At 41.2% G+C, this 27,858-nt stretch overlaps 1 protein-coding gene across 3 annotated transcripts in view; it reads right to left on the reverse strand.

Moving 5' to 3' along the window:
* SYNE1 (spectrin repeat containing nuclear envelope protein 1) overlaps window positions 1-27,858 on the reverse strand; it is a gene marked incomplete at both ends in the record, with an annotated part of 486,197 nt that overhangs the window by 188,807 nt on the left and 269,532 nt on the right. For all 3 annotated transcript variants that reach the window (XM_080699888.1, XM_080699887.1, XM_080699889.1), the window contains 13 exons: window positions 609-746; window positions 1,799-1,981; window positions 2,567-2,719; window positions 4,901-5,053; window positions 5,374-5,539; window positions 7,578-7,837; window positions 9,626-9,844; window positions 10,730-10,874; window positions 11,072-11,409; window positions 16,306-18,466; window positions 19,833-20,098; window positions 21,872-22,048; window positions 24,852-24,977. In XM_080699888.1, the coding sequence (XP_080556014.1) occupies window positions 609-746; window positions 1,799-1,981; window positions 2,567-2,719; window positions 4,901-5,053; window positions 5,374-5,539; window positions 7,578-7,837; window positions 9,626-9,844; window positions 10,730-10,874; window positions 11,072-11,409; window positions 16,306-18,466; window positions 19,833-20,098; window positions 21,872-22,048; window positions 24,852-24,977 (4,485 nt within the window). The remainder of the gene's footprint in view (window positions 1-608; window positions 747-1,798; window positions 1,982-2,566; window positions 2,720-4,900; window positions 5,054-5,373; window positions 5,540-7,577; window positions 7,838-9,625; window positions 9,845-10,729; window positions 10,875-11,071; window positions 11,410-16,305; window positions 18,467-19,832; window positions 20,099-21,871; window positions 22,049-24,851; window positions 24,978-27,858) is intronic.

The raw sequence follows: 27,858 nt of genomic DNA on the forward strand, positions 1-27,858 counted from the left end.
ATGGGGAGGGGGAATTAATGAAGGGAATCCTTCTGTTGATGCTATATACATGTACAAAGTTATCAGTGTCAACCTTAACATCATGTTTGGGGAAGGAGAGAGAGTGATGAGGAGGTTGAGGGGAAGCCGAGTACATATATGTCTCTATCACTCTGAACTTCATTATGATGTGAGATTACAATTAGCCAATAAAAGCCTATTTTTAAAAAATCCTATAGTCCCAAGTGGCAGAGCTTGGTTTTCCCTTTAGTCCAAGTGTGGACCCTATAATCTTTCCACACATCACTGCATTTCTTTACCTTTATTGGGAAGAATTTCCCTACATATAATTGTTTCAAAGAAGCTACAAAAAAAAAAAAAGTATCATAGGGTGGATTGTTTCTAGTCTTGAGGGATTGGAGGCCTAGGGAAAATAGAATATATTTATTTACACACAGTTCCATGGAATCTCATGGATTACTACTCTGTCAAATTAGAATACTTGACATTCTTTTAATCTGGCACCTACAATAATTTTACTTCATGGCCCTCTAGATTTCGTGCCAGTCTAGCTGGTTAAAGCAAGTTGCTCCTCATTACTCTTCAATAACTATTTTTTCTACAGTTACCTGATGCAAAACGTACTGTTCCCGAAGTTGGCTTGCAGAATTCCATGCAATATTTCTGTGTACCAAGTCTTTTGCCTTTTCAATCCACTTCAAAATTAACTCAAGCATTTCATTGTATTCTTCTAAATGCGATGTTGCCTGAAAAATCAGGAACATTCAGATAACAAGTGTAAACTTGACCACTTGAGCTAAAAATCAGCCTTCTGCTTGTCTCTTTAGATACCACATCCACAGAGGTTAACTGTAATATCTGTGCTACTGCAAGAGGTTATGAAATATCTCCCTGTGAAAGATCTGCCAGAGGTTTCCCAGTGACTTTAGATAAAATCCAAATCCTAATATGTTTAGATCGTTTCTTTTCCTTATTCTCCCTTCTCATCTTAGCTCTATATATTTCCCTTCGATCCCTTTTCTACATTGTATGGAATAAAGAGGTACCATGTGGGATTATAGTAGGCCTGATTCACTGGTTACCAACCTGACTTTAACCTGGTTACTGATTGGTTTTCTTTTATTTTGTTTATTTTTTATTTTATTTTACTTACTTATTTTTTCCTTTTATTTTTAAGTGTAAAATATTGAAAATAGCATACATTTAGACTGTGCTTGGTGCCCTCTCCCCCGCCCCCCAGAACCCCTGCCCCCTCCTAACAACGAGTGTCCAGATTAACTATGCAATTACTTAATCATTGGTTTTAATCTGACCCTGATGATAGAAATCATGTTTAATTCATTTGTAGAAGTTCCATCTATAACCAATCATTTTAATGGATATGCTATCTTGAGTCTGTTATGTAAATGCAAGCTTTCTCTTTCTTTCCACATATATATCTATATATAGATATGTATGTTCTAACTTTAAGATTGTTGAACTAGTTCCAATCTTATTTTTAAAACTCTTGTTAATGAAAAAGTTTTTATTTTATGAAATACTTCTCCAGTTTACAAAATATTTACCCTAAAGTCTATTTGTATGGCCACTACCATTATCAGATAATTTATAATATTGTTCAATATAAGATAAACACAGGTTTACATGTAAATCTGAGAAGAACAGGATTGGCATGAACTAAGCTACATCTGTACGACTTGCATCATTGCTAATTAATGTGTTTATTCATTTTCAGAAAGAGAAAGGCAGATGATTAAAGTTCAGCCTTAGAGCAGTGGTGGCTGGCTGGAGAATGTACCTGGTGGAGCCTGGAGAGCCGACTCTCAGCTTGCCTGATGGTCTGCTGGTGAAGTTCAGTAAGTTTTCCTATCTTCTTGGCCAATGGCTTGCCCAGTTGGCCATTCCGTTCTGAGAATTTTTGCACTGCTGCATCTAATTCCATTAGCTTTGAATTACAGCCATCTAATTCCTCTCCTAGAGCCTTGAGGGTCATCAAAATGAAAGAACATTACATTCTAGGAAATAATATTCTCTGAGACTTTCAAAATCAGAAGAATATTTCAAGTAATTTTTGCAAAAGCCAAATGTTACAAATAAGAATTCTATTACAGTGTCATCTTTTCTGTTTCATGGGTTAAAGGCAGAGCAGGATATGCTGTCATCCTGGTGTTTACTTCCTGAGTAAGAGGGTTGACATTTTCCTTCTGCCCCACCCAAATGGATTAAAGTCACTAGACTCACCAACAGGGTGCAAACGAAAACATGATTCATTTTTGGAATGTACAAACTTGTATTCCTAAATCATCATTTGAACCTCTTCTCTCTTGCCATACAAACATGCTTGCATATTTATAAATACAGTTCAATTGCCATGATAAACTATGAAGTGGATCTGTGCAATTATATTTACAAAATATCTCTACAACTTTTTTTCACTATTAGGTTTTAGTGACCTTTGCTAAGAACTTTTTCTCCCTCCTCCTCTATCCCCAAGTAAAACTGACTCCAAAAATCACTGAATTCATTCAGCAGCACCTTTTATATTTCACATCTCCTTCCTCTTTACCTTTTGGTCCATTTTAGCTTGAGCTAAATCGTCAGTTTTTGCTTTCAGCTTTGTGAGAATCGTGGTGAGGTCCTTGGCTACCTTCTGAATTTGCCGGCCCAATTCCTGGCTCATGGCCTTGCTCTGCTCAACTTCTTTTACTTTGTCTTGGATCTAAATAATCAATGAGAGCAACAAGTCAACCGTGGGTCCAATTGAGAAATTGTGGACTGGAGACATTTCAGGTGGGCAGAGTGGCTTTGTCTCTAATACCCTAGGCCAAAGCAGTTACTTATTAGCCCCCTGGCTTGTCCTTTTTACCGTATACATTTACTGCACTCCTGCTCTTGAACCAGCAAGAAAATCAATTCATATACCACGATTCATTTATGAAATACTTAGAGAATACTCACTGTGGCTGGCTACGCAGACAGCAGGCTCCTGTCCTCCGCACTAACTAACCTTGAGATGGGAGGCACACAGGATCCTCTAAGCCTCTTTCTTCATAAAACAGAATACTCCTCCCACATACTTGGAGGCACAGGGATTTTAGAAGTTCCTGTTAATGAGTTAACTTTTTTCTTAATTTTCTCATAACAACCTTACAGAGTACTACAAGGCATGAGGTAAATCCAGTGGGAAGAAAGGTGGAGAGATGAGTAAATATGTGCAGAATTCTAGTGGATTTGGTTTGATTTGATAAAAAAAAAAAACACTTGTATAGTCTCTTAGAATAAAATGCTGAGAAAATGTCAAATAAGAGAAATGTTTTCTTTATATATATGAAAGGTCGTTTTTAAACTCTCTTTTATAAGGAGAAAATACTCCCTTGATTGGCATTATAAATCTAAGTAACATTTTCAAACACACACACACACACACACACATACCACGAAAACAAACAGAAAGAAAATAACCCCTCTAACTCAAACAAGCAAAATTATTGCTGCTAAAAAAAACAAATAAAACAATAATAATGGACCCAATGTTTCACATTGCAATCAACTATTTGAATTCATATGCTTTTGTTGTATGCTTAACAATAATTCACAATATCATTAGCAGGCATTTCTCCTTTGACTAGCTATAATATATTCTTTTGTTTTGTTTAGTGAAATGTCTAATTAGCATCAAAATGTTTATTTCACTTGTTAATTTAAAAAGTAAATAAGAAACTAAAAATGTAAAATAAATAAATAAGTAAATAACAATCTTCCTCTTACACTGGAGACTCCCCAAAGTATAGCATACTTGTATGGATTTTATAGTGTATATTTTCCATTTCACACAACAGTTTAGAATTTGTATGTATCTTCTCTTTTCCCCATATAAAATGGTTTTAACTAAACTTGAGTGACTTTTGCATTTAGCCACCAAGCCAGTTCTAAACATCTATTATATTTCCATGCAGATGGTATGTGAGGCTTTTTTCATGATATGAAGTGAATCTTCTTTATGAGACCAAAGTAGAAATCCCTCTCTGATCTCAGTACCAGGAAGGGCTGTGTATTTCTTCCAAAAATTGTTTTAAGTTTTATGAACAAGCATTTTGTTTCCCGCAGTCCTTTCCTAGAGTCAAGCTGAAGGCCTTCCCCTTACAGCATGGCCCGCCAGCATGGGCTTTGATAATAACTTCATCCCTGGACTTAACTTTTATCTCACTCTGTTCCTTTCCTCAGATACTTTCACTTACTGACCTTACATGTTGCTGAACTACTGAATTAAAATTTTAGCTGGAAGAGAACCTGGGGTGCTGTGAGTATTCAATAAATATTTGTTGAACAATTGAAAGGCACCTTATTTTTTGTTTGTTTCTTTAAGTCATTTTTTAAATTTTAATTTTAATTTTTGGTATTGGGGATTAAACCCAGGGGCATTCTACCTTCAAGCAATGCCTACAACCCTTTTTATTTATTTATTTTTATTTTGAAAGACCATCTTGCTAAATTGCTGAGGCTGGCCTTAAACTTGGGATTCGATTCTCCTGTCTCAGCCTCTCAAGTACTGAGGTTACAGGTGTGTGTCACCATGTCCAGCTAAGTTATTATTTTAAATATAGGAAAATAAATAAATTATCTTTATTTGTTTAGCATTGTTGTTAGTACATATGATCAACTGATCCATTTCTTGTCTATGAGTAAGACTTCCAATTTAATATTAGTTCTTTTATAAAGACCTATTATTTAATTCTTGCCTATGAATAAAGACTTCTGGTTTAATATTCATTTTTTTTAAAAATAAGTACCTATTATTTAACTGTTTCCAAGAAGAAATGATTTTGAAAATTAAGAACACTCAAATAAAGGATTGATCCTACAAGAACAGAAAACCATTCTGTTTTGATCGTGAGTGTACCTGGTCATAGATCTTTAGGTCCAAAGCCACCTCAGCCAGCTGAAGGGAGATTTCAGAAGGTAATATGGTATAAAGACCCAAGTACTTGTTCTTCTGCTCCTCAGCCATTTTCTCAATGTTCTCTCGGTGATTTGTGGCTTCTGTCAGGAGAATCTGAAGAAAATATCAAAATCAAGAAATAGCTCAGAACATGACGAGGAACATAATTTTCTGGCTATCTATTTATTAGTCATCAATATATGATTAGGTATAGAAGTAGAGAAACACAATTTTTTTTTGGTCTCTGAATATGAAACCCGTCCCCTTTTATAAGACAAACAAACTAAACAAACTGCACTAAGTAATACAAGATGCCTTTTATGTAATATATGCCTAAAATTTTTAAATTTACTATTTCATTAAATAAGAAAAAGTGTGTCTAAATAAAGGCAAATATTTTTAAATGATGGGCATAAAAACCAAGATTTTCATACCTGAAGTTCTTCAAGTTGAGCATCTGCTTCTATTGTTGGATTCCCTAAGTATTCCTTTGTTTCTCGAACCCAAGACTTCACAGAATTAATTTGAGCCTCTACCACTTCTCTCTCCTGCAGTTCCTGCTTCATCAGGTTTCCATTAGTCTTCACTTTCTCCTGCATGCTTCAAAAAATTAGAGGGAGAAAGTAGATGTGGATTGGACTTAAAAAAGACACCCTCGTCAATGACTCATTTCATCAAAATCTAAAAAGGGAAAATCCAGTATGGTGTTTGCAAGTAAAGACATTTAACCCAAAACGACAGACAATGTTCAGTAACATTTAAGTATAGCTTAAATATAACAGAAGAATGTATTTCATATGAAGTGAACAATTTATTCCTGGAAAGTTGAGAGTTGACTTTCTTCCATGCCTCTAAATCACAAGTAATTTTCCTATCTACAGCAGCTAGAGATTGTTGGATTATTTATTTCCTCCTTGGAAATCTGCTCAAATGGTACCGAATAATCATCATTTAAAAGTAAAGCATAAACCAGCTTAGTGGTATACAACTGTAATCACAGTGAATCAGGAGGCTGAGGCAGGAGACTCACAAGTTTGAGGTTAATATGGGCAACTTAGTAAAACCCTGTCTCAAAACAAGAAATTAAAAGTGATGCAGATGTAGCTCAGTGGTAGAATGTCTCTGGGTTTAAACCCTAGTACTGCAAAGAAAGAGAAAGAAGAAGAAGGAGAAGAAAGAGAAGAAGAAGGAGGAAGAGGAGGAGGAGGGAGGGAAGAGGAGGAGGAGGAGGAGGAGGAGGAGGAGGAGGAGGAGGAGGAGGAGAAGGAAATGTATAATTGGAATATTTGTGGCTTTTAAAAAATAGCCTTTAAAGCTGGGAGTGGTGGCATAAGCCTGTAATCCCAGTACTTTGTCACTAAGGCAGAGACTGCAAGTTTCAGGCCAATAAAGCTCGGCAATTTAGCAAGATTCTCAGCAACTAAGGACATTACCCTGTTTCAAAATAAAACTGGGGTTGTGACTGAGAGGTAGATTGCCTCTTGGTTCAATCTCTACTACTACAATCAGTCAATCAATAAATTAATCAACTAAGAAAAGAAAACAGCCTTCAAAGACATAATCAAAATTTGGAAATTTCACAAATATTAAGGTTAATAATGCCAGGTGTGGTGGCACATGCTTGTAATTCCTTGTAATTCCAGCATCCAGGAGGCTGAGACAGGAGAATTGTGGTTCACGACAGCCTCAGCTACTTACTGAGGCCCTTTGCAACTCAGTGAGACTCTGTTTCAAAATAAAGAATGAAAAGTAGGACTAGGGGTATATCTCAGAGGTAGAATGCCCCTGGGGTCCATCTCTTGCACCACAAACACAAAAAAAGTTTACAATGCCTACATTTCAATTCTTTATTTGAATTAATGGTAAAAAGCGTTTTTATAAGTGATGTCAGCTTACCCTGATATCATCAATAACTGAATGAGGTGAATGTAGGTCATGTATCTGGTAATATTAGTTCATGTGGGACTAGAATTATCTAATCTGGCCCTAGACGGAGTCAGACTGGTTACATATCAAGATTAGCCTTCTCCTCAGTCACCACCAGCAAATGTCTACCAGTTACATGGACAGCAATCCTTGTTCTCGTGTCCCTGATACCCTAGATAGCCAATGAATTATCAAACTACATCAAGGCTGAATTTCAATAGATCTTGACTCTTTACCTGTTAAGCTCATTTCTCTCAGACTCCCCCATCCTCTCTGACCAGCTAAAGAGTTCTTTGGAATGACCCATGACCTTCCAAGCTCTCTAACATGTTGCCCCTCCACCATGCCTCGCTCAAGTCCGACTGTCTTCAGCTTCAGAAGAAAGCCCCGTCATCCTGCCTCTCCTAGAGTAGTCTGTATTTCCTTAGCATCTTTTCACTACTTCAGTCATCTCTGCTCCTGACTCCCAAAAGCACGTAGGTAGATACTGAGCCTGTTTGGCCCCCCATTGCATTTCTAATTATCACCAGATATGTCTTTGTCAGATCACGGGTGGAAAAGTTAGGAAAACTGAAAAACAGAGATGATGAGGATAGATCTTATTTCAAAGATGGAATGATGGAGCACCCCCATATCCATGGACCCCAGTTATCCCTTTGGGTCAAGGTCAACGCAGAAACAGAAAGTGAGAGCGGATGCATAGTATAATTACTTGAGGCATCGATCTTGTATTGCTGCGACTTCCTGCAGGATGGGTGGCGTCTCTCCAGGACAGGGGGCGGCTCCGTCCTGGAGCATGCTCAGTGCCCGCTGCTGCAGCATGCCCAGGGCCAGCTGCTGCTGTTCCAGCTCCAGTCCCCAGGTATCATGGTATTCGAGAAGGGCAACGAGTTCTGCCTTTGAAGCTTTCTCTGCTGAACTTCCAGGTAATTTTTCTTGCATCTGATCAATCATTTCCATGGCTTTTTTGACCTAATGACAAATGTAAATATGATGAAGTTAAAAAATAAATGAATCCAGGGACAGTGGCTCATCCCAGCTACTCAGGAAACCAAGCAAAAGTACACAAGTTTGAGATCAGACATGGCAATTTAGTGGGACCCCATCTCAAAATAAAAAGGGCTGGAGATGTAGCTCAGTACTGCAAATCAGCAAACAAACAAACAAACAAACAAACAAACAAACAGAAAAACAGGGCAATACCAACAAATATTAGATACTTTATTTATTTATTTATTTATTTATTTATTTATTTATATATTCACGGGTCTGGGGATGGAACCCAGGGGGCATTCAACTTTGAGCTACACCCCCTGCCCTATTTTTTATTCTTTATTTTGAAATCAGGTCTCACTGAGTTGCAGAGGGCCTCACTAAGTAGCTGAGGCTGTCCGTAAACCACGATCCTCCAGTCTCAGCCTCCCGAATGCTGGGATTATGCCTGGCTCAGATACCATATTTAACACTGGTTCATCGAGGTACATTAAAGATGATGGTGTAAAGTCTAAATTTAGCCGGGCATGGTGGCGCACGCTTGTAATCCCCTCACTTGGGAGGCGGAGACAGGAGGATCACGCAGGTTCGAAGCCAGCCACGCTGGCTTAAGAGACCCTTTTTCTAAATAAAAATATAAAATTGGTCTGGGACTGTAGCCCGGAAGTAAAAGAGCTTCCAGGAACCCCAGTACCACCACCACCACCAAATAATAATAATAATAATAATAATAATAATAATAATAATAATAAAGTCTAAATTAAAAAAAAATTTGAATCCAGAGCAGTCTCTTTAATATGAGAGGAAAGTCCACTTCTTTGATTCTGTTTTTAAAGGTTTAGTCTCAAAATTTTATCAGGGTAATCAGAGGCTTTAATGCAGAAAAAGCTCTAAGAAAAACTAAACTTGTGAAAAACCCTCTTTCATACATAAATGTGTGCCTTCCAGTCATAAAAAAAATGTGGTTAGAACCCTACTTTAAAAATGGGAGAAATAAAATATAGGATTTGGAAAGTCTGTTAAATTCTTTTTGACAGATAGAAAATATAGAAAGTATTTCCTATTTTTTTTTCAAGACCAGGAAAGAAATAAAATGAGGCCAGTTGTAATAATACTGCTTCTTCTCTTTTCAAAATACAATTGCCTTTTTAAAAAAATTGGTATTATGAATTGAATCCAGGGAAATTCTATCTATGAGCTATACCTCCACCCCACCCCTTTTTAAATTTATTTTTATTTTTTGGTGTTACTGGGGTTCCTGGGAGCTCTTCTATCTCCGGGCTACACTCCCAGACCTATTTTATATTTTGGAAACAGGGTCTCTTACACCAGCGCGTCTGGCTTCGAACCAGTGCGATCCTCCTGTCCCTGCCTCCCAAGCGCGGGGATTACAAGCGTGCGCCACCACGCCCGGCCTTTTTTTTTAATTTTGAAACAGGTTCTCATTAAGCTGCTCAGGGTCTTGCTAAGCTGCTGAGGGTGGCCTTGAACCTCTGACTTTCTTGTTCCATCCTCTACAGTACTGGTGTTACAGACATGCACCATTTAATTATTTCTAATTAAAATAATTTGATCCTGACTTGAGATTACAGTTCACAATATGTGCTGAATTTTATAATTAAATATTCATATCAAAAAAGAGAAGGAGAAAGAGTATATAGAGTCATTTGGTCTTTCATAAGAGCAACTTCAAAATGAAGCAAAATACTATTTTTAATTGGTAAGAACAACAACAAAGAACTCAAGCCCATCAGTAATGGAAAGTACCTGGAGGTTCAAGCCCTTCCACTCCTCCACTGTGTCCTCCAGGATCTTCTCCTGGTCCTGGGCCACGGCACGGAGACGTGTCCAGCGCTGCCAGACAGTGGTCATCGACCTGCTCAGGGTGGCTCTGCTGGCATCATTTCCGGTTTTCTCCAGCTCGGATGCTTTTTCCTCTAGGGCCACAACTTTTTCATGGAAAGAGTCAACTACAGACACTAGGGCCTGGGAAGGTAGGTGAGGGAAGAAGAGGGACAACGCAGTAGAGAGAGTGTCAGTGTTTAAGTCGATGGATTCCGGTGAAGCCCCACATTACCTAGAAAAGGAAATGTTTCTACAAATCCACATTTTCCTCTAGTGACTCTTCCTTTTCAATTATTTGTTAACTGAGTTAGGCTTGGATTCAAAGAAGCAAGGTGAATGTTATTTACTAAACACACAAGCTTATTTGCTACTGCTAATGGCTTTTTTATGCATGCTTGTAATCTCAGCATTTGGGAGGCTGAGATAGGAGGATCACAATTTGTAGATAGCCTCAGCTACTTAGATACGCCCTCTGCAACTTAGTGAGACCCTTTTTCAAAATAAAGAATAAAAAATAGGACTGAGGGTGTAGCTTGGAGGTAGCATGCCTCTGGGTTCCATCCCCAGTACTGCAAAAAACAAAAGCAAAAACAAAAACAAAAAGCAGCAAAAGTATAAGCAAACTGAACTTGCTATTTTTATATGTTATCATCTTTTCCATATTACTGTGATAGGTGGGGTACTCAGTTATTAGTTTTTGAATTTTATCTGAATTATCTAAGTTATCAATAGAAGCTTTGGTGGCATTAAGTGGCATATCTAATTAGAAGCCAATTCCTCTGAATGTTTCTTTTGAAGCTTGGTTATGTATTTCTACTGAGAATCCATCATTTAATTAATTTAAAACTTCTCTAAAAAGTAGTGAGTTGTCTCTTTTTTATAATTGAAGGAACTCAGGTGGAAATGAAGAGCAAATTATCTGTTCCTAGAACCATGTGTTAAAAAACCCATTACAATTACAATAAAAAGATACTAAAAAAAAATACAACAATAAACCCAAGAACAACCAGCAATAACAAAACTGACCTTGTGTTCTGACAATTTTTCTTCTGCTTCATGACTGGAAGAGGTTTTCAACAAAGAAAACTCAGACAACTGCTTTTCTGCGTCATTCATCAGCTCAATCACCTCTTCCCTCGTTTTCTGATAATCTTGCCACTGGACCGTGCACCTTGAAAGAGTCCAACAGGAATCAATCAGCAACACGAAGTCACACACTGGTATGCAGAGCTCTGGCCTCAAAATGTCTACTGCTACTTAAGAGAGAAGAATTCACGTACACACTAATGTGACCCATTAGTGTATTATTATTTTTCAGCATGGAGATTCATTCTGCTGAAATATACTATATAAAGCCACTGTTAATACCTCTGCAAGAGGTCCAGCTGGGCGTGTGAGTTCTGGATGACTCTCTGGCTCCTCTCTTCCAGGGATGCCATTTTTTGTGCTAGGTCTTCTTGGCCACTGGGCTTGATGAGCGGCTCCAGCTTGGACACCAGGCCTTGGAGCTCCTCCAGATCCCGGTGGAACTGACCCTCGGTACTGAAGAATTCCAGGTGGCTCCGGAGACTCTCCTCCGTGCTCTCCACATCGAGGCCATTGCCTGCCAGCTGTAACATTTCCTGGGCATCCTCAAGCCAGTCATTGGCTGCTTGACACACTTGATAATACCTTTGACACTGACTATACATTTCAGTCAGGGCAGCCTGAAAAAGAGTAATTTTAAATATAATCAACTCCCAGTTGCAATAGGTTGGCAAGAAGTAGTTTCATGTCATTTTTTTCTAAGTCCTCAGTTTTTGGTCATACATGTGTAAGTGAAATGATACGTTGGTGGGTTTATCTGGTGTACATGTGTGGTATGATCCATTATTTTCTCTTACTCTGCATTCTTGTTTTCTTATTCTAATTTTATCATTATGGTATAAATAAATAAATAAATAAGGTAATAGAATAAAAAATTTGAACCAGGCGTGGTAGCGCACGCTTGTCATCCCAGCATTCGGGAGGCTGAGACTGGAAGATCGTGGTTCGCGGACAGCCTCAGCTACTTAATGAGGCCCTCTGCAAATCAGTGCGACCCAGTTTCAAAATAAAGAATAAAAAATAGGGCAGGAGTTGTAGCTCGAAGGTCAAATGACCCTGGGTTCAATCCCCAGTACCGCAAAAAAAAAAAAAAGTTAGTTGGTATCTAGCTACTGACTAGTTCTAAAACTTTTCTGTCTCTAAAGAAGAAATATAATGTTCAGTAATATGCAGCAGGCTGAATGTTTAGCAGTGTAGTTATGACTCCGTTTTTTAAAAACACATCAGCACCAAACTTCCAAACTGGCACTCACCAGGCCAAATGATAATTTCTGGAAATAAAACAGTTGCCTATGAGTGTTGAGTAGAGACTAAAATAGAAAAGCATATGTCTGGAAGGCTGGCCACCCTTCACATCCAGAAGGAAAGGAAGCACTGGAACCAGCCGTCATGAACACTTAAGACAAGCCACACTGTATACAGACAGAGGAGTGCCCAAGAAAGTCTAAGTACAAACAGTGAGCAAAGAGAAAGAATCAATAATGGGGCTGGAAATGACCCAAAATGCGCCTCTAATAATATGGACAAAAGTAATCGATAAGAAAAGGTGGCCGGAGCAGACATCTTAATAGAGCTAAGATTTGGGTTCAGCCAGGCGTGGTGGCACACGCTTGTAATCCCAGCATTTGGGAGGCTGAGACCGGAGGATCGAGATTCGCGGACAGCCTCAGCTACTTAGTGAGGCCCTTCGCAATTTAGTGAGACCCTGTTTCAAAAAATAAAAGGGATTAAAAAATAAGACCAGGATGTAGCTCAGAGGTAGAATGCCTCTGGATTCCATCCCCAGTACCAAAAAAAAAAAAAAAAAAGATATGGGCTCAAGTGTAATGACACAGACCAAGCAAGCTTGCATGACAGATGTTTCTCAGGAAGGAAAATATTGGTTCTTACCTTCACTCTAGGTCTATCTCTACTTATAGCTATAGCCAGAAGGAAATTGTTAAGATACTTTAAACAATAGTTTGAGTAATTAAGAATACATAAAGTATACTAAACAGACTTTAAGAAGTGAGAATCTTATGTGAAAAAGTTTATTAAGATTTCAACCAAATTTTAGGGTTAACCTTTTATTTATTTATTTTTTTGTGGTACTGGGGTTCCTGGAAACCCTTCTACCTCTGGGCAACACTCGCAGACCCATTTTATATTTTTTAATTGGAAATAGGGTCTCTTAAGCCAGCAAGGCTGGCTTCAAACCAGCATGATCCTCCTGTCTTCACCTCCCAAACGCAGGGATTACAAGCATGCGCCACCATGCTTAGCAACTTTTTACTATTTTAAATGTTAACCTTAAGCCCGGCGTGGTGGCACACGCTTGTAATCCCCGCGCTTGGGAGGCAGAGACAGGAGGATCACGCAGGTTCGAAGCCAGCCGTGCGCGCTGGCTTAGGAGACCCTGTTTCCAAATTAAAAAAATGTAAAAATAGGTCTGGGAGTGTAGCCCAGAGGTAGAAGGGCTTCCAGGTACCCTAGTATCACCAAAAAAAAAAAAAAAACAAACAAACAAAAAAACCACACACACAAAAAGTTAACCTTAATGTATGTGGAATATAGAGGTAACTGATGGCTGAGATTCTGCAGGGCTTCCTCTCACTGGGCCCTGTACTAGGAAGGTCACACCAGTGAGGAGTGCTGTTATTCCTCTTCCACAGAAAGAAAACTGAGACTTAGAGGATGTAAGCAATTTGCCCAAGATCAAATTGCTGCAATTAATACCTGGATGTCACTCCAAGGGATTAGCTGCTGTATTACCCTAGGGAAATTGTCAGCCGGGCGTGGTGGCCACGCTTGTAATCTCAGCATTTGGGAGGCTGAGACCGGAGGATTGCAGCTCATGGACAGCCTCAGCTACTACTTAGCGAGGCCCTTTGCAACTCAGTGAGATCCGGTTTCAAAATAAAGAATAAAAATAGGGCTGGGGGTTGAATGCCCCTGGGTTCCATCCCCAATACTGCAAAAGAAAAAAAAAATTGTCCTAATGGTTGAAATCTAGATTTGTAGGGACTGAGGATGGATACAGAAAATGGCTAAAGAATTATGGAAGTCACCCTCTGGACACTATTCCTTTCTCTCTCTCTCTTTCTCTCTCTTCTCTCTCTCTCTCTCTCTCTCTCTCTATCTCTATCTCTATCTCTATCTCTATCTCTATCTCTCTATCTCTCTCTCTCTATCTCAGGAGTAAGTACTATGGATTTTTTCTAACTCCAAGCTAAACCTCCAGACCTCTTCATTGTTTTTTATTTTTGTGGTACTAGGGGTGGAACCCAGGGGCTTTCTACCTCTGGGCTACACCCCCAGCTCTATTTTATAATTTATTTGGAACAGGGTTTCACTAAGTTGCTGAAGCTGGCTTTGAACCTGTACGATCTTCCTGTCTCAGCCTCCCAAGTGTTGGGATTACAAGCGTGCGCCACCACGCCCAGCATTCATTATTTTTTATTTTGAAACAGGGACTTGCTAAGTTGCTGAGGGCCTTACTAAGTTGCTGAAGCTGGTCTGAAACCTGCAATTCTCCTATCTCTGACTCTCAAGCACCGGGATTACAGGTGTGCACCACAGCTAACTATTATTCTTGTGATACTGGGGATTGAACCAAGGGGCATTCTACCTCCAAGCTACATCTCCAGCCATATTTTTAATTATTAAAAAAAATTAGAAACAGGGTCATGCTTAAGTTGCTAAGAGCCTTACTAAGTTTTTGAAGCTGGTCTCAAACCTGCAATCCTCCTGTCTCAGTCTCCCAAGTACAGATGTGTGTCACCACAACCAGCTCACAGCTTACTCTCTGTTTTGAACACACAGAACTTACCTCTATTTTGCCACATGTGTGGTAAAACAGAGGTTAGTGATCGCTAAGTTAAGCAAGCTGCACTAGAAGGCCAACCTGGGGAGTTCTGTACACGGCCCATGTCTGCTGGCTGCCCCCAACTCTGGTGATTGATGAATACCCTAGTGTTCTGCTGTGCTGCGAGGCAAGGGAAGCACTCCTACCTGGGGAAGGGGTGGAGAGAAGGGACAACCAATAGAACACCCCAGAAAATGACCAGCATCAGCCCCAGGGCGCGGCTGCACCACCCACCTTCCTCGCTCTATTTACAAGGTCCTCCAGATGCAGGGCCAGCGTTTGAGCAGAGGATGACAGTGCTGGATGAGACCTGCATCCCGCACTGTCTTAGAGATGCCAGGTCTCACGTTGTTTAGAAAGGGCTTTGTAAATCATTCATTGTTAACTGATGTCATTAATAACTAATATAGCCATTCCTCAGTCTAAGTAGAGGGTTAGTTCCAGAACCCCTGTAGTTACTAAAATTTGAGGATGCTCAAGTTCCTATAAAAAATGGCATAGTACTTTCATATAACACACACACACATACTCCCGTATACTTTATCTTTGCAGTGCTGGAGATGGAGTCCAAGGGCACTCTACTGCTGGGCTGTAACCCCAGCCCTATTTTATTTTGAGACAGGGCCTTTCTAAGTGGTCCAAGTAAGCCTCAAATTTGTGATACTCCTGCCTTGGCCTCTCAAGCCTCTTCCTCTATACTTTACATCATCTCTTAATCACTTCTATCATACAATACAAATGTTTATACTGTACTATTTAGAAAGTAATAAGAAAAATATCCATCCATGTCCAGATAATGTTTAATATTTTCTTTCTGAGGTTGGTTGAATTCTCTAGAAATTATATTATTAAGATTATTTTTAGACAGGTGTATAGCACATATCTGTAATTTCACTACTTCAGAGGTTGGGACAGGAAGATTGCAGGCTCAATGTCAGCCTCGGCAATTTAGCAAGTCTCTCAGCAACCTAATTAGGCCCTGTTTTAAAACAAAAAATAAAAGGGCTGGGTGTGGTGGTGCACGCTTGTAATTCTAGTACCTGGGATGCTGAGACAGGAGGATCTCAGTTTCAAAGCCAGCCTCAGAAACTTAGTGAAGCTCTCAGGAACTTAGTGAGAAGCTCCTTTTTCCAAAAAAAAAAATAAAAATAAAAGAGGTCTGGGCATATAGCGTGGAGGTACAAGGCCCCTGAGTTCTATCCCCAGTACCACAAAAAATAAAATTAAGTTAAAAAATAAAAAGGGCTAAAGTTGTCGCTTGGAGGTCAAATGCTCCTGGGTTCCATGGTTCCATCTTCTCTCTCTCTCTCTCTCTCTCTCTCTCTCTCTCTCTCTCTCTCTCTCCTCTCTGTTCTTACACACACACACACGTACACACACACACACACACACGCACACACACACAAACACAGAGATTAATATCTGCCCTAAAGTTGAGAGATGATTAAGGTATTACACTAATCTAAGTAAATTCAACATGAAAACCACATAAAATAAATAACATGCACATAAACAATAAACACACCTCTTAAATCACTACGGAGGGTGATTTTTGTACAGTATCAAAACAGACATTCTAAAGAAAGCACTTTTAACCAAACAACCCACCAACTAAAAGCCTGTTTGCACACTATTAACTTAGGAGAAAGCGGAGCCAGCCTCTCCTCCCCACCTGCCGGGTGCGTAAGGCCTCCTGCACGTCCCCGTCCAGCTCCGAGAGCTCGGCCAGCGTATGTTCTAAGTCAGCGGAAATCAGCTCCTTGGCTTTGGTGAACTTCTCCTTCTCCTTGCTGCTCAGGGCTTTCATGATCCTCAGGCTGGACTGCACTTCCTCCTGATGAATCTGGATCTTTCGGATTTCCTCCTGGATGTCCTGGAGGCTGAGGTCCAGGCACGTGGGCCCGCTGAGCTCCGCCTTCACCCGCTGCAGCCAATCCAGTGAGCGGCGCATCTCTGTCTGAAAGTCGATGCTCTGCACCATGCGGTTCTCACACTCAGCCACCGTCTCGCCGATGGCGGCGCTCAGCAGGTTCAGCTCCTCTTGCCAGGCTTGGACCTGTTGCTGGGCTTTCTCATGAGCTAAGGGATCCAGGTGTGGAACAAGGTCCTCCAGATGCAGGGCCACGCGTTTGAGCAGAATTCCCGAGTCCTGAAGACTGCCAGCTAGGGAGTGGTACATTTTGAGCTTCTCCTCTGCCGGCAGTGTCTCCTCATTCACTTTGGCCTGTTCAGTTTTCACAGCCTCCAGCTGTCTCTGTAGCTGCTGACACATCTTTTCGTGCTCCTGGTAAGCACTCGTGGTATCCTCTAGTAGGCTGACCCTCTGTTCTGTTTGCCGCTTCAGCCTGTGATACAAAGTGACAAGGTGCACCATCTTGTCCGGCTGCCAAGGCTGACCTGTGCTGCGAAAACTTTCTTTCTTCTGGTTCAGTTCATCCACTGCTTCCCCGAGGCTCACCACCTCCCCGAGAAGGGCCCTGTAGCCATCCCGAAGAGACAGACCCTCCTCCACCACCAGCTCACTGGGAACTTTCCTCATCTTTGAGAACTGATCTTCCAGCTCACTCAAGGACTGGCTTGTCAGCTCGATCAAGGAAGCGTACTCTTTCCGAGCGAGAATCGCCTCTTGGACTTTATAGAACTTGTCTTTAGCCAAGGCAACGATGACATTGAATTGTTGGGGTAGAGCGTTTAGCTTTTCACTGAGATAGGAATGATCGACTTCATTCAGTGATGGTAACATGGCTTGCCCCGTTCTCTGGAGTGTAAGCAGAAGATTTTCATATTCTGGAGACTGTTCAAGAATGTGTTGGTATTTGTCCAGCTGGGTATGAAGCTCGGTACTCTCATTCATAAGGTTGATTTCAGGAAATGTAATAATATCCGCTTGTTTTAGCCAATGACAAGCTTTATCAAAGTCTTCCTTGAAATGCTTCCTAGAAACTAAATTCTTCTCCAGTTCTTGCAAGCGATGACTGCTCTTCTGCAAGACGGCGTCATAGACGCTCTGCAGTTCCTGCAGTTTGCCCAGCACTTCCCCCTTTTCCTGCTCAGTGACTCCTTTCATTAACTCGCGACCCTGGGCCCAGAGTCCAATGACTTCGTTTTGGTACGTCTTGAGGCTGGCTTGCGCGGTCTTACACGTTTTAACCTGTTTGCTCACATCATCCGGTAACAGGCAGATGTGTTCACGGAACATGATCTTCCGCTCATGTTGCTGGATTTGGCTGGTCGCCTGGAACACCGCCATGAGAAACTGGGTTTTCTCAGACAGGGCTTTATTTAAGTACTTCCTTCGCTGGCCCACCAAGTCACTGAGACAGTTCACGTGCTTTTGGGCATCAGAGAGTGCCTTCTGGATCACCTTGCGTTCATTGAGGCCGAGGTCAGCCATCACCCGGTCAGCATCCTTCATAAGAGACTTGAGGAGCATCTGTTTGGCCTCCAGCTCGCTGCAGATGGCCAGGTGGTCCATGAGGAGGTTCTGAGCCAGATCGGGAGGGGGGCTCTGCTTCAGGACCTCAGCGATGTTGGGTTGCTGTTCTTCTGCCCAGTCCATGAGCTCTTGAAATCTGGATTGCACCACGTTTAACTCCTCCAAGTTGGTGACGGACGCCTGGATCTTTCTTTTAACGAGATCTTCAAGCTGAAACCAGCGCTGCTCAAAGTGACTTGTCTGTTCTTTGACTAACTCTTTGTCATCTAAATTCAGATGCTCTATCATCTTCTGCTTTTGATCTTGCAGGTCTTCAATGGCGTACTTTCTCTCCTGCAGCGACAGCGCCAGTTTTTGCAAAGCTTCCAAGTGCACCGCCGTACTCTCTGCATCCGATCTATACGTGCATTCAAACAGAGAAGAGCAAATTACTTCGTGTCACATTCATTACATTTCAGCTTTTTAAGTGGCTGATCTTGGGATTATTGTGAGAAGCTCAATTCATGCTCAATGATAGAGATGTTATAATTAACATGGAATACAAGTATCATTCATCTATACATCAGAAGTCGAATCAAACCAAGTTGCCTAGGTATTTCTTTACTCTCTTTTTTATGGCCCATGCTGCCCTCCAATCAGGTCTGAAAGATGTTTTTGTAGCCTCCTCTGACTTTTATCAACTATGCAGAGTCTGCACATTAACAGGGCCCCTAGATGAACTGTATAATGTTAAATACTGAGAAGCCCCGATCTAAGCTAGGCACCTGTAATCCCAATAGTTGAAAGGCTGAGACAGGAGGATGGCAGGTTCGAGACCAGCATCAGCAACTGAGAAGCACTAATCTACTACATTCTTGGAAATGAAGCCAAAAGGAATTAATGATTAGTTCACGATTACTGTGCTTTCTTAAAAGATCAAGATACACAAAACAAGAGCGTGCTAGATGAAATAATCCAATGTCTAACCAATGGCTCTAACAGTGACTCTGTCATATACTTAGGTACTTTTGTACAACTGTCCACTCAGATATTGCAAATTTTTAGAAATAAGTGTGTCATACAAAGAATTCTCATCCTCTCTACTATAAAGCATGAGAAAGTATGATTTTATAGTTTTTTCATTTGCCAAATGATTAGTGCTGAAGAATGAGAAGCAGGGTCGGAAGACAGCATGTTAAGTTCTGTTTTGGACAGGTTGGTTCTAAGGCAACATTGTGCCTTTTATAACCCCAAAAGTTTTGGGGAGGCTGATATTGACTGTATTTTATCCTAAGGACCAAGAAAATGTTGAACATCAAGGAAAAGAAAACAAATCAGAAAACACTATACCAAAATGAAACATACACACACACACACACACACACACACACACAAAAAAAAAAAAAAAAAAAAAAAAAAAAAAAAACACCTTGATTTCACTACATCTAGAATAATATTGGCATTTCCACTGCGGTAAGTTAACAAATCTTGTTAGAAGAAAGTGTAGATTTTTAATAATTATAGTGATTAAAAGTATAGGAAGGTTTTCACATGATGATCCATGATGGATGATTATCCCCCAGACTTGTGTGCTAAGTCTGTAGCCGTATGACATGAGGGTCCCAAAAATATCTCGTCAATATCGATAATCACAGACAATGATGTTAAAAATATAAGTGAGGCTTCTTAACTTTTTATACAAATCTTCAAATTGCTGATTTTGTATTACAGTATTTCTTTACTCTCTTTTTTTATGGCCCATGACCTGCTGGAGAGCCTCTTACCTGGCCAAGTTATCCCACTCCGTGGTGAATTTTTCTAGGAAGGCTTCAACGACACCCATTCGGTCGTGGTACTCCCTCGTTCTCTGAAGAGCCTCTTCCCGCTGGGAGCACAGCTCGTCACACTGAAGGCACAGGTCCAACCACTGGTCACTCAAGTGGCTTATTTCCTTGTGTTCTGGAGACTCCTGGTTCTTGGTTAACTTATTCACCCTTTCGATGATGGTGCTTACCGATGCCTGTTTACACTGCAGTTGCTTCCCCAAGTCCTAAAGGATGATAACAGTCAATACAGTGTAATGAATCATACTCCTGAAATAAAGAGTTAAAGTTAAACCTCCAAGCATTTGAAGCTCCTTATTATGGAAAAAAAATTAACAATGATCTAAAACTCATCATACTTCTTTATGACTATAAATTCCCAACTCTATAGGAATCAGAGTAATTGTGGTATATATATATATATATATATATATATATATATATATATATATATATATATATATAGTACTGGGGTTCTGGGAAACCCTTATACCTACAGGCTACACTCCCAGACACCTATTTTTTATATTTTTATTTGGAAACAGAGTCTCTTAAGCCAGCTGGCTTCGAACCTGCGAGATCCTCCTGTCTCTGCCTCCCAAGCACGGGGATTACAAGTGTGTGCCACCATGCCCAGCTTAATTGTGGTACTTTTTAGTCTGTTATTTTCAGAAATATAAAGAAAATTGATAAATGTGAAACAATATTATCATTGTTAAAGAAAAAAGTATCTTACTTTGAAGTGAGGCCTTAGTTTTCCTGAAAAGTTTAAAGGGTTCATGCTTTATATAGAAAAAAAGAAAACTATTGATGTTAGCCTCTATTTTTTTTTTGTATTTGCAAATAATATTACAGTAGGAAACATATACAACTCATTGTCATAGAGACAAAATATTGTTGGTTTAAAAGCTGACCCTTCTTCCTATCAAGTTAATATATTAATATCAATTTCTATTATGCTTTAAATCATGTGTATAAATATAAACGTATCTATTGTACTTTTCTTTTTATATTTTCATTGGTGCATTATAGTCTTACATCATAATGTAGTTGACAGTTGAGTGGCATACATGCACACAGCACTTGGAGCTTTCTTTTTTCTTCTTTTTTTATGGTACTGGGGTTCCTGGAAGCCCTTCTACTTCTGGGCTACACTCCCAGACCTATTTTATATTTTCATTTGGAAACAGGGTCTCTTAAGCCAGCATGGCTGGCTTCGAACCTGCGCGATCCTCCTGTCTCCGAAGCGTGGGGATTACAAGTGTCCGCCACCATACCTGGCAAGGAGCTTTCTAAATATATTATTGATTAATAGGCTCACAACCCTATAAAACTATGGGGATAAAAAATGAGAAATAGCCGGGCGTGGTGGCGCACGCTTGTAATCCCTGCACTTGGGAGGTGGAGACAGGAGGATCATGCAGGTTCGAAGCCAGCCTCGCTGGCTTAGGAGACCCTGTTTCCAAATTTAAAAAAAATATAAAAAATAGGTCTTGGAGTGTAGCCTGGAGGTAGAAGGGTTTCCAGGAACCCCAGTACCACTAAAAGAGAGAGGGGGGGAGGAGAGGGAGAATAAGTCTTCCTTTCTGCTTAGCAACAGTCTTCTGATTCTGCATGTGAAATGACCTCTGGTGAAAGTTCCATTTGGAACTGCAAAAATATACATGTATATTTGCTCCTTTTTTAGCATGTGTGAGGAGACTCTGCTGCCCAGGCTGGCTTCAAACTTTTGGGCTCAAGAATTGTCTCACCTCAGCCTCCTGAGGAGCTGGGACCACGGGTGCACAGCCCTAGTCCGGTTTATGACTGTGTGCTTTCTGATGTGTCTTTCTGTGGCACCAAAGGAATGTTGTTTGTGTTCTCCCTTATTCTTTAAATAGCTGTGGTGATGTTGAAGGACTGGCAGACACTCAGGCACACGGAACTAAACACACTGAAAGCGCTTCCTCATTCCTACCCTCATGGCCTCCTTTATCTCCCGGAGACAAACCAGTTCCCACCTTGACTTGGGAAACCATGTTCTGCGCAATATTCAGCTCCAGTTCCGAGTGCCTCCTCTTCATGTTCTGCAGCTGCTGGTCAGCATCCTGAAGATAAATCCACAGCTCGGCCTTCAGGTGCTTGATCTCTTCCCAGCCCTGAGTTAAATTCTGTGCCTGGGCCAGCCTTTGTTCAATCTCAAGAAAACATAGGGCTCAAAGTTAGTAATCAAAGAGGTGTGACACTTCAGCAGGTCCATGTGCGCAGACCAACACACACGCACAGGTGTATATAGGTGTGTGTGTGTGCGTGCACACGCATGGATAAATCAAAAAAGCATTTCTTTATCTGCCCCAAGGAATGCAGGTTTTCTTTTAGATTTAGAGTTTCTTAAGGAATTTAAATTTCTAAGAGTTATGACATGTGATTTTAATCAGGGTTGTGAAGCGCCGAGATTTTTTTTTTAAAACAATTTCTTGGCTCTAAAGCTGCCCTGACAGTTTTCACATTGGGCCTTTTGGTAGGCACACCTGGCTGACTCAGAAATTTGGTAGAAAAAACATCGCTATCATTGCACATTTGTTCTTTCATCTTATAAAACATTGAGTCATTAATGTTTTAGATGTATCTTTAGATTTGCTTTGCTGACTTTTGAAACCATGTCATTTGTTTCCATGAATCAGTTTTATAAAAAAATATATGGGGCTCTATCACTGTCCATAAAGATTTACAGATAGGTAACTTTAATGATACAAAAGAAAAAAACCTTTTCAATTTTAAGATATTATTTCTTTGAATTATTCGACTCTTCAGTGAATAGTTAATGAATGAAATATGATAACCGAGTCTTCTTTTTCTTCTGCTCCTGTGAGTGCTGCCTGCAAGTGTCGGAGGCCGCGGAGGTGATGAGCGTGTGGTGCAGACACCAGCTCTCTCGGCATCTGCATGAAAACCACTCAGGCAGCCAATAGGCAAAATCTCAACGTGAGAAATAAGCCCCGAGAGAAGGTGTGGTCTCTGGCCAAAGTACTCCCCCCACTTTCAGATATTCTTTCATAACTATTATTCTTTTGGTAATGATTCTTTTAACTCTCCACACGAATTGCTCCGGTGGTGTAAGATCAGGACTGTGAGAGAAACTGAGTCTGTGGAAAATAAAGTTTCTGGTAATTTGTCCAGGCCTCTAAATATCCTCAGCTTTGTTCAAATGGTAATAAAATTTAGTTAGAATTTAGATGCAGTGGCAGCATTCCAGTCAGTAATTACAAATGCAGAATTCCTCCCTATCTTTGACCTTCATTCTAACCAGTACAATAGAGCCAAGGGCTAGAAGGAATCTTGACCCTTGCACCTAGTGATAGCGCTGCCTGGAGACAGGGCAACACCACCTGGTTAAAATAGCTATGTCAAAACAAAGGACAGATCAAATAGATGTGTAAATGTGAAAGAAAGAAAATATGGTGAGAATAAGAAAGCATTTTTGTATGAAGAGGAGCTTATCCTAAGATTGTCCCAAATGGGAAAGAAAGGAATTAGAAAGATAAAAAGCAGGTTACAGAAGGATTGTGGTGAGGAAATGGATTATTAAAAAGAGGAATAGGCTTCTAATAAGCCTATCGTTTGAGGAAAAGTGCTCAGCTGCTAGAGAAGTACATCTGACAACCAAATCTAAAAACTTTATGTTATTTCTTGGTGTTTACCTGCTAAACTGTGTTATGGGCTTGCTTAAGCTTTCAGACAGCAGATGGTATTGCAGACAGAATCCAGCAGACATTCATCGAAATCCTCTAAATCATCATAAAGTTACACGGATTTCCCTACGCCAACTACATGTATGAAAGCTGGAATCTCGGACTTCGTCCCCCATTCAGCCCAAAGGAGGTTGCTAGATAGAGAAGGACATTGGACTAAGCCCTAGGAATAAAAGTTCCGAAAGGGTTAAAGAAAACTCTTAAAAACTGGACTCTTCAAGTGATTTTGGGTGTGACTTTTGTTCTTCTGGAACTTGCCCACTAAAAGCCTCTGCAGCTGCAAGGCCAGAGGGGCTGACTCGGAGCACAAGACCCACCTGGGGTTATGGGACTGATTTCAATCACAAGGACCTGTGATGTCACAGGTCTTACTTTTGTCTTGTTCAGGGTTGGTAATCTGCATGTGTATCTCACTATTGTATTTTGGGTGTTTGCACTTTTCTTCTAGGGAATCACGGGGAAATGGGGAAATATAAAAATTCTTGTGTCTAGAATAAAGTGTTCGATTGCACAAGAAGCATTGATCCATGTCAGATTCTTTCCAGAAGCGCCGTAAATAGGAACTTAAAGAAATTTATTTCCTAGAAGGGAAAGGATCACTGCAGATAAGCGGCTGCAGTACGGCACCCTATCCTCCCCCATCTTTTCTGAGATTTTCGATCGCGAGTGGGATCACCCCAATCTCGACTGAGCCGGTTTGCGGCAGTGTGGCTCCTGGGCTGCCATAAGTCCTGATCAGAAACCAGTAACTCATCACAGCTCTTCCACTGCGGCCAGATCAGCCTCAGAATCCTTCTCGATGCCACATTCAGCAGCAATCACAACTGAATCGGAAGGATCGTGACAGATGGCATGCTCTTTGGCATCCTTAATATAATAAAGCCAATGGTCCAGAGGCCCTTCATATTAAGTATTACCCAAAGCAAAAGACAGAAAAGGATAAAAGACAAAAAAAAAAAAGCTGGGGAAAATAGGAAAAGAGGAAGAAAGAATGGTAATGAGGGAGCAGAGGTGAAGAAAGGGTTAATGGCAGCAGTCAAAAGGGATTAGCTGGTCCAGTCTCAGTGGGGTGCTCTTAGCACTGAGGTGCTTGTTGACTTGGGTAAAATTCAAATATTGATTTACTATAATGTCTATGGAAACATCACAACAAGAATAACCCAAGAGAGACTTTTAAGCTTCATATATAACACGAGAGCAAGAGGACATCATACAGAAGACACGGCGATGCTGTTTCTCACTTCTTTACCGTTTGCTCTGTTTGTTGAATGTCTCTGGCTGTGGCTTTCACTGAAGGGTTGGACAAGTCACACATGGAACACAGGAGATCCAAGTAGGTCCTCGCCTGCTCCTGCAGAGCCCGGCAGTGCTTCACCTGTGAAGATGCAGTCGTCAGAGGGAAACAGAGGTACGTGGTGGCGAGGAAGCTCATATGGGTGCTGGTGCTGATACTGTGTTGACATTTCAAAATTACCCCTGCTAGGAGGATCGGGGTTTGAGGACAGACTCCGGTACTACTTAGTGAGGCCCTTTGCAACTCAGTGAGACCCTGTTTCAAAATAAAGAATAAAAATAGGGCTGGGGTGTAGCTTGGAGGTTGAATGCTCCTTTCCATTCCCAGTACTGCAAAAAAAAAAAAAATTACCCCTGCTATGCTGGGTGTTTTCATTATTGTTATGATACATATAAGTGACTTGGGGGGGGGATTCAAAACCCACTTCCAGGGCCCATTGATGCATCTGCTTTGCATTATAAATGAAGTTGTGTGCAGGTCTGGGAAGGGGAAAACGCAAGGCACCTCAGTCTTTCCCAACTCTCTGCTTATATGCTCACTTATTTATTATCATTTCAGAGGAGGAATCTGTAGCCCTCTCTGGTCCACTGCTGAATGTGCTTTTATATATCTTGGTCAGAGTGACCCTAGGGGCTTTGTTAACGTGAGGCAGAACCACAGGTGGCTGCACTGCCCCCGGCGAAATTCATCACCTGCTCTTGCCTTTCCACAAGTCCCAGACAGGTTCTGCAGGTGGTTCTTTAATCTCTTCACAGAACCACAGAGAAATGTGTTTCTCTGCAGGTGGTCAGTGTCTAGGCAGGCTGTGTTCTAGATATGGGGCATAAAACCACCCGCAAAATATAACCCTTGCTCTCACGAAGTTTACATTCTTATGAGAGAGATGGATAGACAGAAACAAACGGATGGACACTGCAGTGTTTGGTCATGCTAAACACCAGGTAGAAATGCAAAGGTCGTAAGGGGGGGAGGTGTGAGAAAGATTTCAGCCACTTCACCAAGTACATCTCTAACCTTCCCTGAGGAATAGGCCTGAGTGCTTGAGGGACGAGCCGTGCCATGGGGTACGGACATCCAGGCAGTGGGCAGCGAAGGAAAAGCCCCAAGGCTGAAGCGGAGTGAACGGCAGAGGTCAGAGGCCAGGTTAATGGAGGCGCTCAGAGGAGACTGATCGCACATCCCTGCTGGCTGCATTTGTGCCTCTACTCCAGAGTTTCTTGACCTCAGAACCATTGACATTTGAAGCCAAATGCCTCTTTGGCATGACAGCTGTCCTGCAGGGTGCTCAGCAGCATCCTTGGGCTCTATTTCATACCAGTAGCCTCCCATCACTTGTAATGGTGGCCCCCCAAAACATGTTCAGTCACTGCTAACTGTCCCTGGGGGAGCAAAGACACCATCTCCCCCAAGTTGAGGACCACTGCTCTAGTCCCAGTGGATTCAGAAAAGTGGGCTCTTCATGATCAAAACATGTCTTTGTAGAAAATTCATCATATGGCCAGCCTGTTCATGGGTTCTGGTAAATCTTGAAATTTAAGTGTGATGGGAAGATGTTGGAAGAGTCGCATCTGACCTAGCCTGCAGAGTCGCTCTTGATACAGTGTGGGGAACAATCCACGGGGCCGCACCCAGCAACGGGAGCCAGAGATAGTCACTAGGCAACTGTGGGTACCAGATGAGGGGTGATGGTGGGGGCAGAGATGATGAGAAGTGATTCTTGGTCGCTTCATAAATAAGGAGAAATAAGGAAGGCAACAGTAACTGCAGGTTGTATGGCATAAAGCCAAAAAAATCACATTAAGTAATTTTCTAAAATCACAGTCGATAATGGAGCCTAATTTTTTAAATGTTTATCTCAGCAAATTTCCCTCTGTACCGTACAGATTCCCTGAATACACCACTCTCACTTAGATAGAATAAATACAGGCCAATCCCTCATTAAGTCAGAAGTAGCACCTTTTTATTCCACGAACAAACTGACTGCCATTTTACTCCCAATTAGAATCACCAGTCACTAACCTGTGTGTACATCATATACCTGTGACAGAGAAGGCTCTCTGTCCCAAACACCTCAAAGTGAGAAGGGTATGTGATGTCAGGAGCTAATTTTCATTTTACTTTTTGGTGGTCCTGACAATTGAACCCAGGGGTATTCACCTCTGAGCTACACCTCCAGCCCTATTTTATTTTTAGTTTTAAAACGAGGTCTCATTAAGTTATGAGGCCTTCAACCTGTGATCCTCCTGTGTCCGCCTCCCAAGTTTTGGGATTATAGGTGTGTATCACCACAGTTGGTTTCAATTTTTAAAGTAGATTTATTTTAGAGGACTAATGATATATTTTGAGATTTACACAGCTGGCCTAATTCCAAAGCCACTCACACCAGGATGCCAGTCATTGCTGATGAAACAGTTGCAAGGTAACTTTGCTAAAATCAATTTCAAAGGCAAATCAGACAGTCCTCTTCCACCCCCCATCCACATCTTATGGCTTATAAAAAAACATATGGCACTCTGAACGGAATCAGCTTGTGTCTTTTTCTCCTGGTGTTGTGGAGCGTGTTGTCACTATATCTGTGGAGTGTTTCCATAGGGGAGATTTTGGGGACATACAACACATCTTGCGACCACGGCCACTGTGACTGCAGGGGTCACAGCCTGAGGCCCAGGGTGGCTTTGCTTAAAGTCCTCAGTTGTGGGGTTCCCCAGTCACACGGCCACACTAGCCAGCCACGAAGGGCTGCGCAGCTTTGTATGAACACAGACGTTGTCAGGAGAAATACTATTTAAAACAAAACAAAGAATGAATGCTAGAAACAGAATGAAACAATCCCTTCCCCTTCAACCCATCTGAGATCCAGATGTCTCTCTCCACCACCTCTAATTTCCTCGCTGGCTATTTTCAGGTGTGTGTGTGCGGGGGGCGACTACTTAGAGTGTGGAAGAGGCTGGAGCAGGGACCG

Source organism: Muscardinus avellanarius (assembly GCF_963383645.1).
Source record: "Muscardinus avellanarius genome assembly, chromosome: 8".
NCBI lineage: Eukaryota > Metazoa > Chordata > Mammalia > Rodentia > Gliridae > Muscardinus > Muscardinus avellanarius.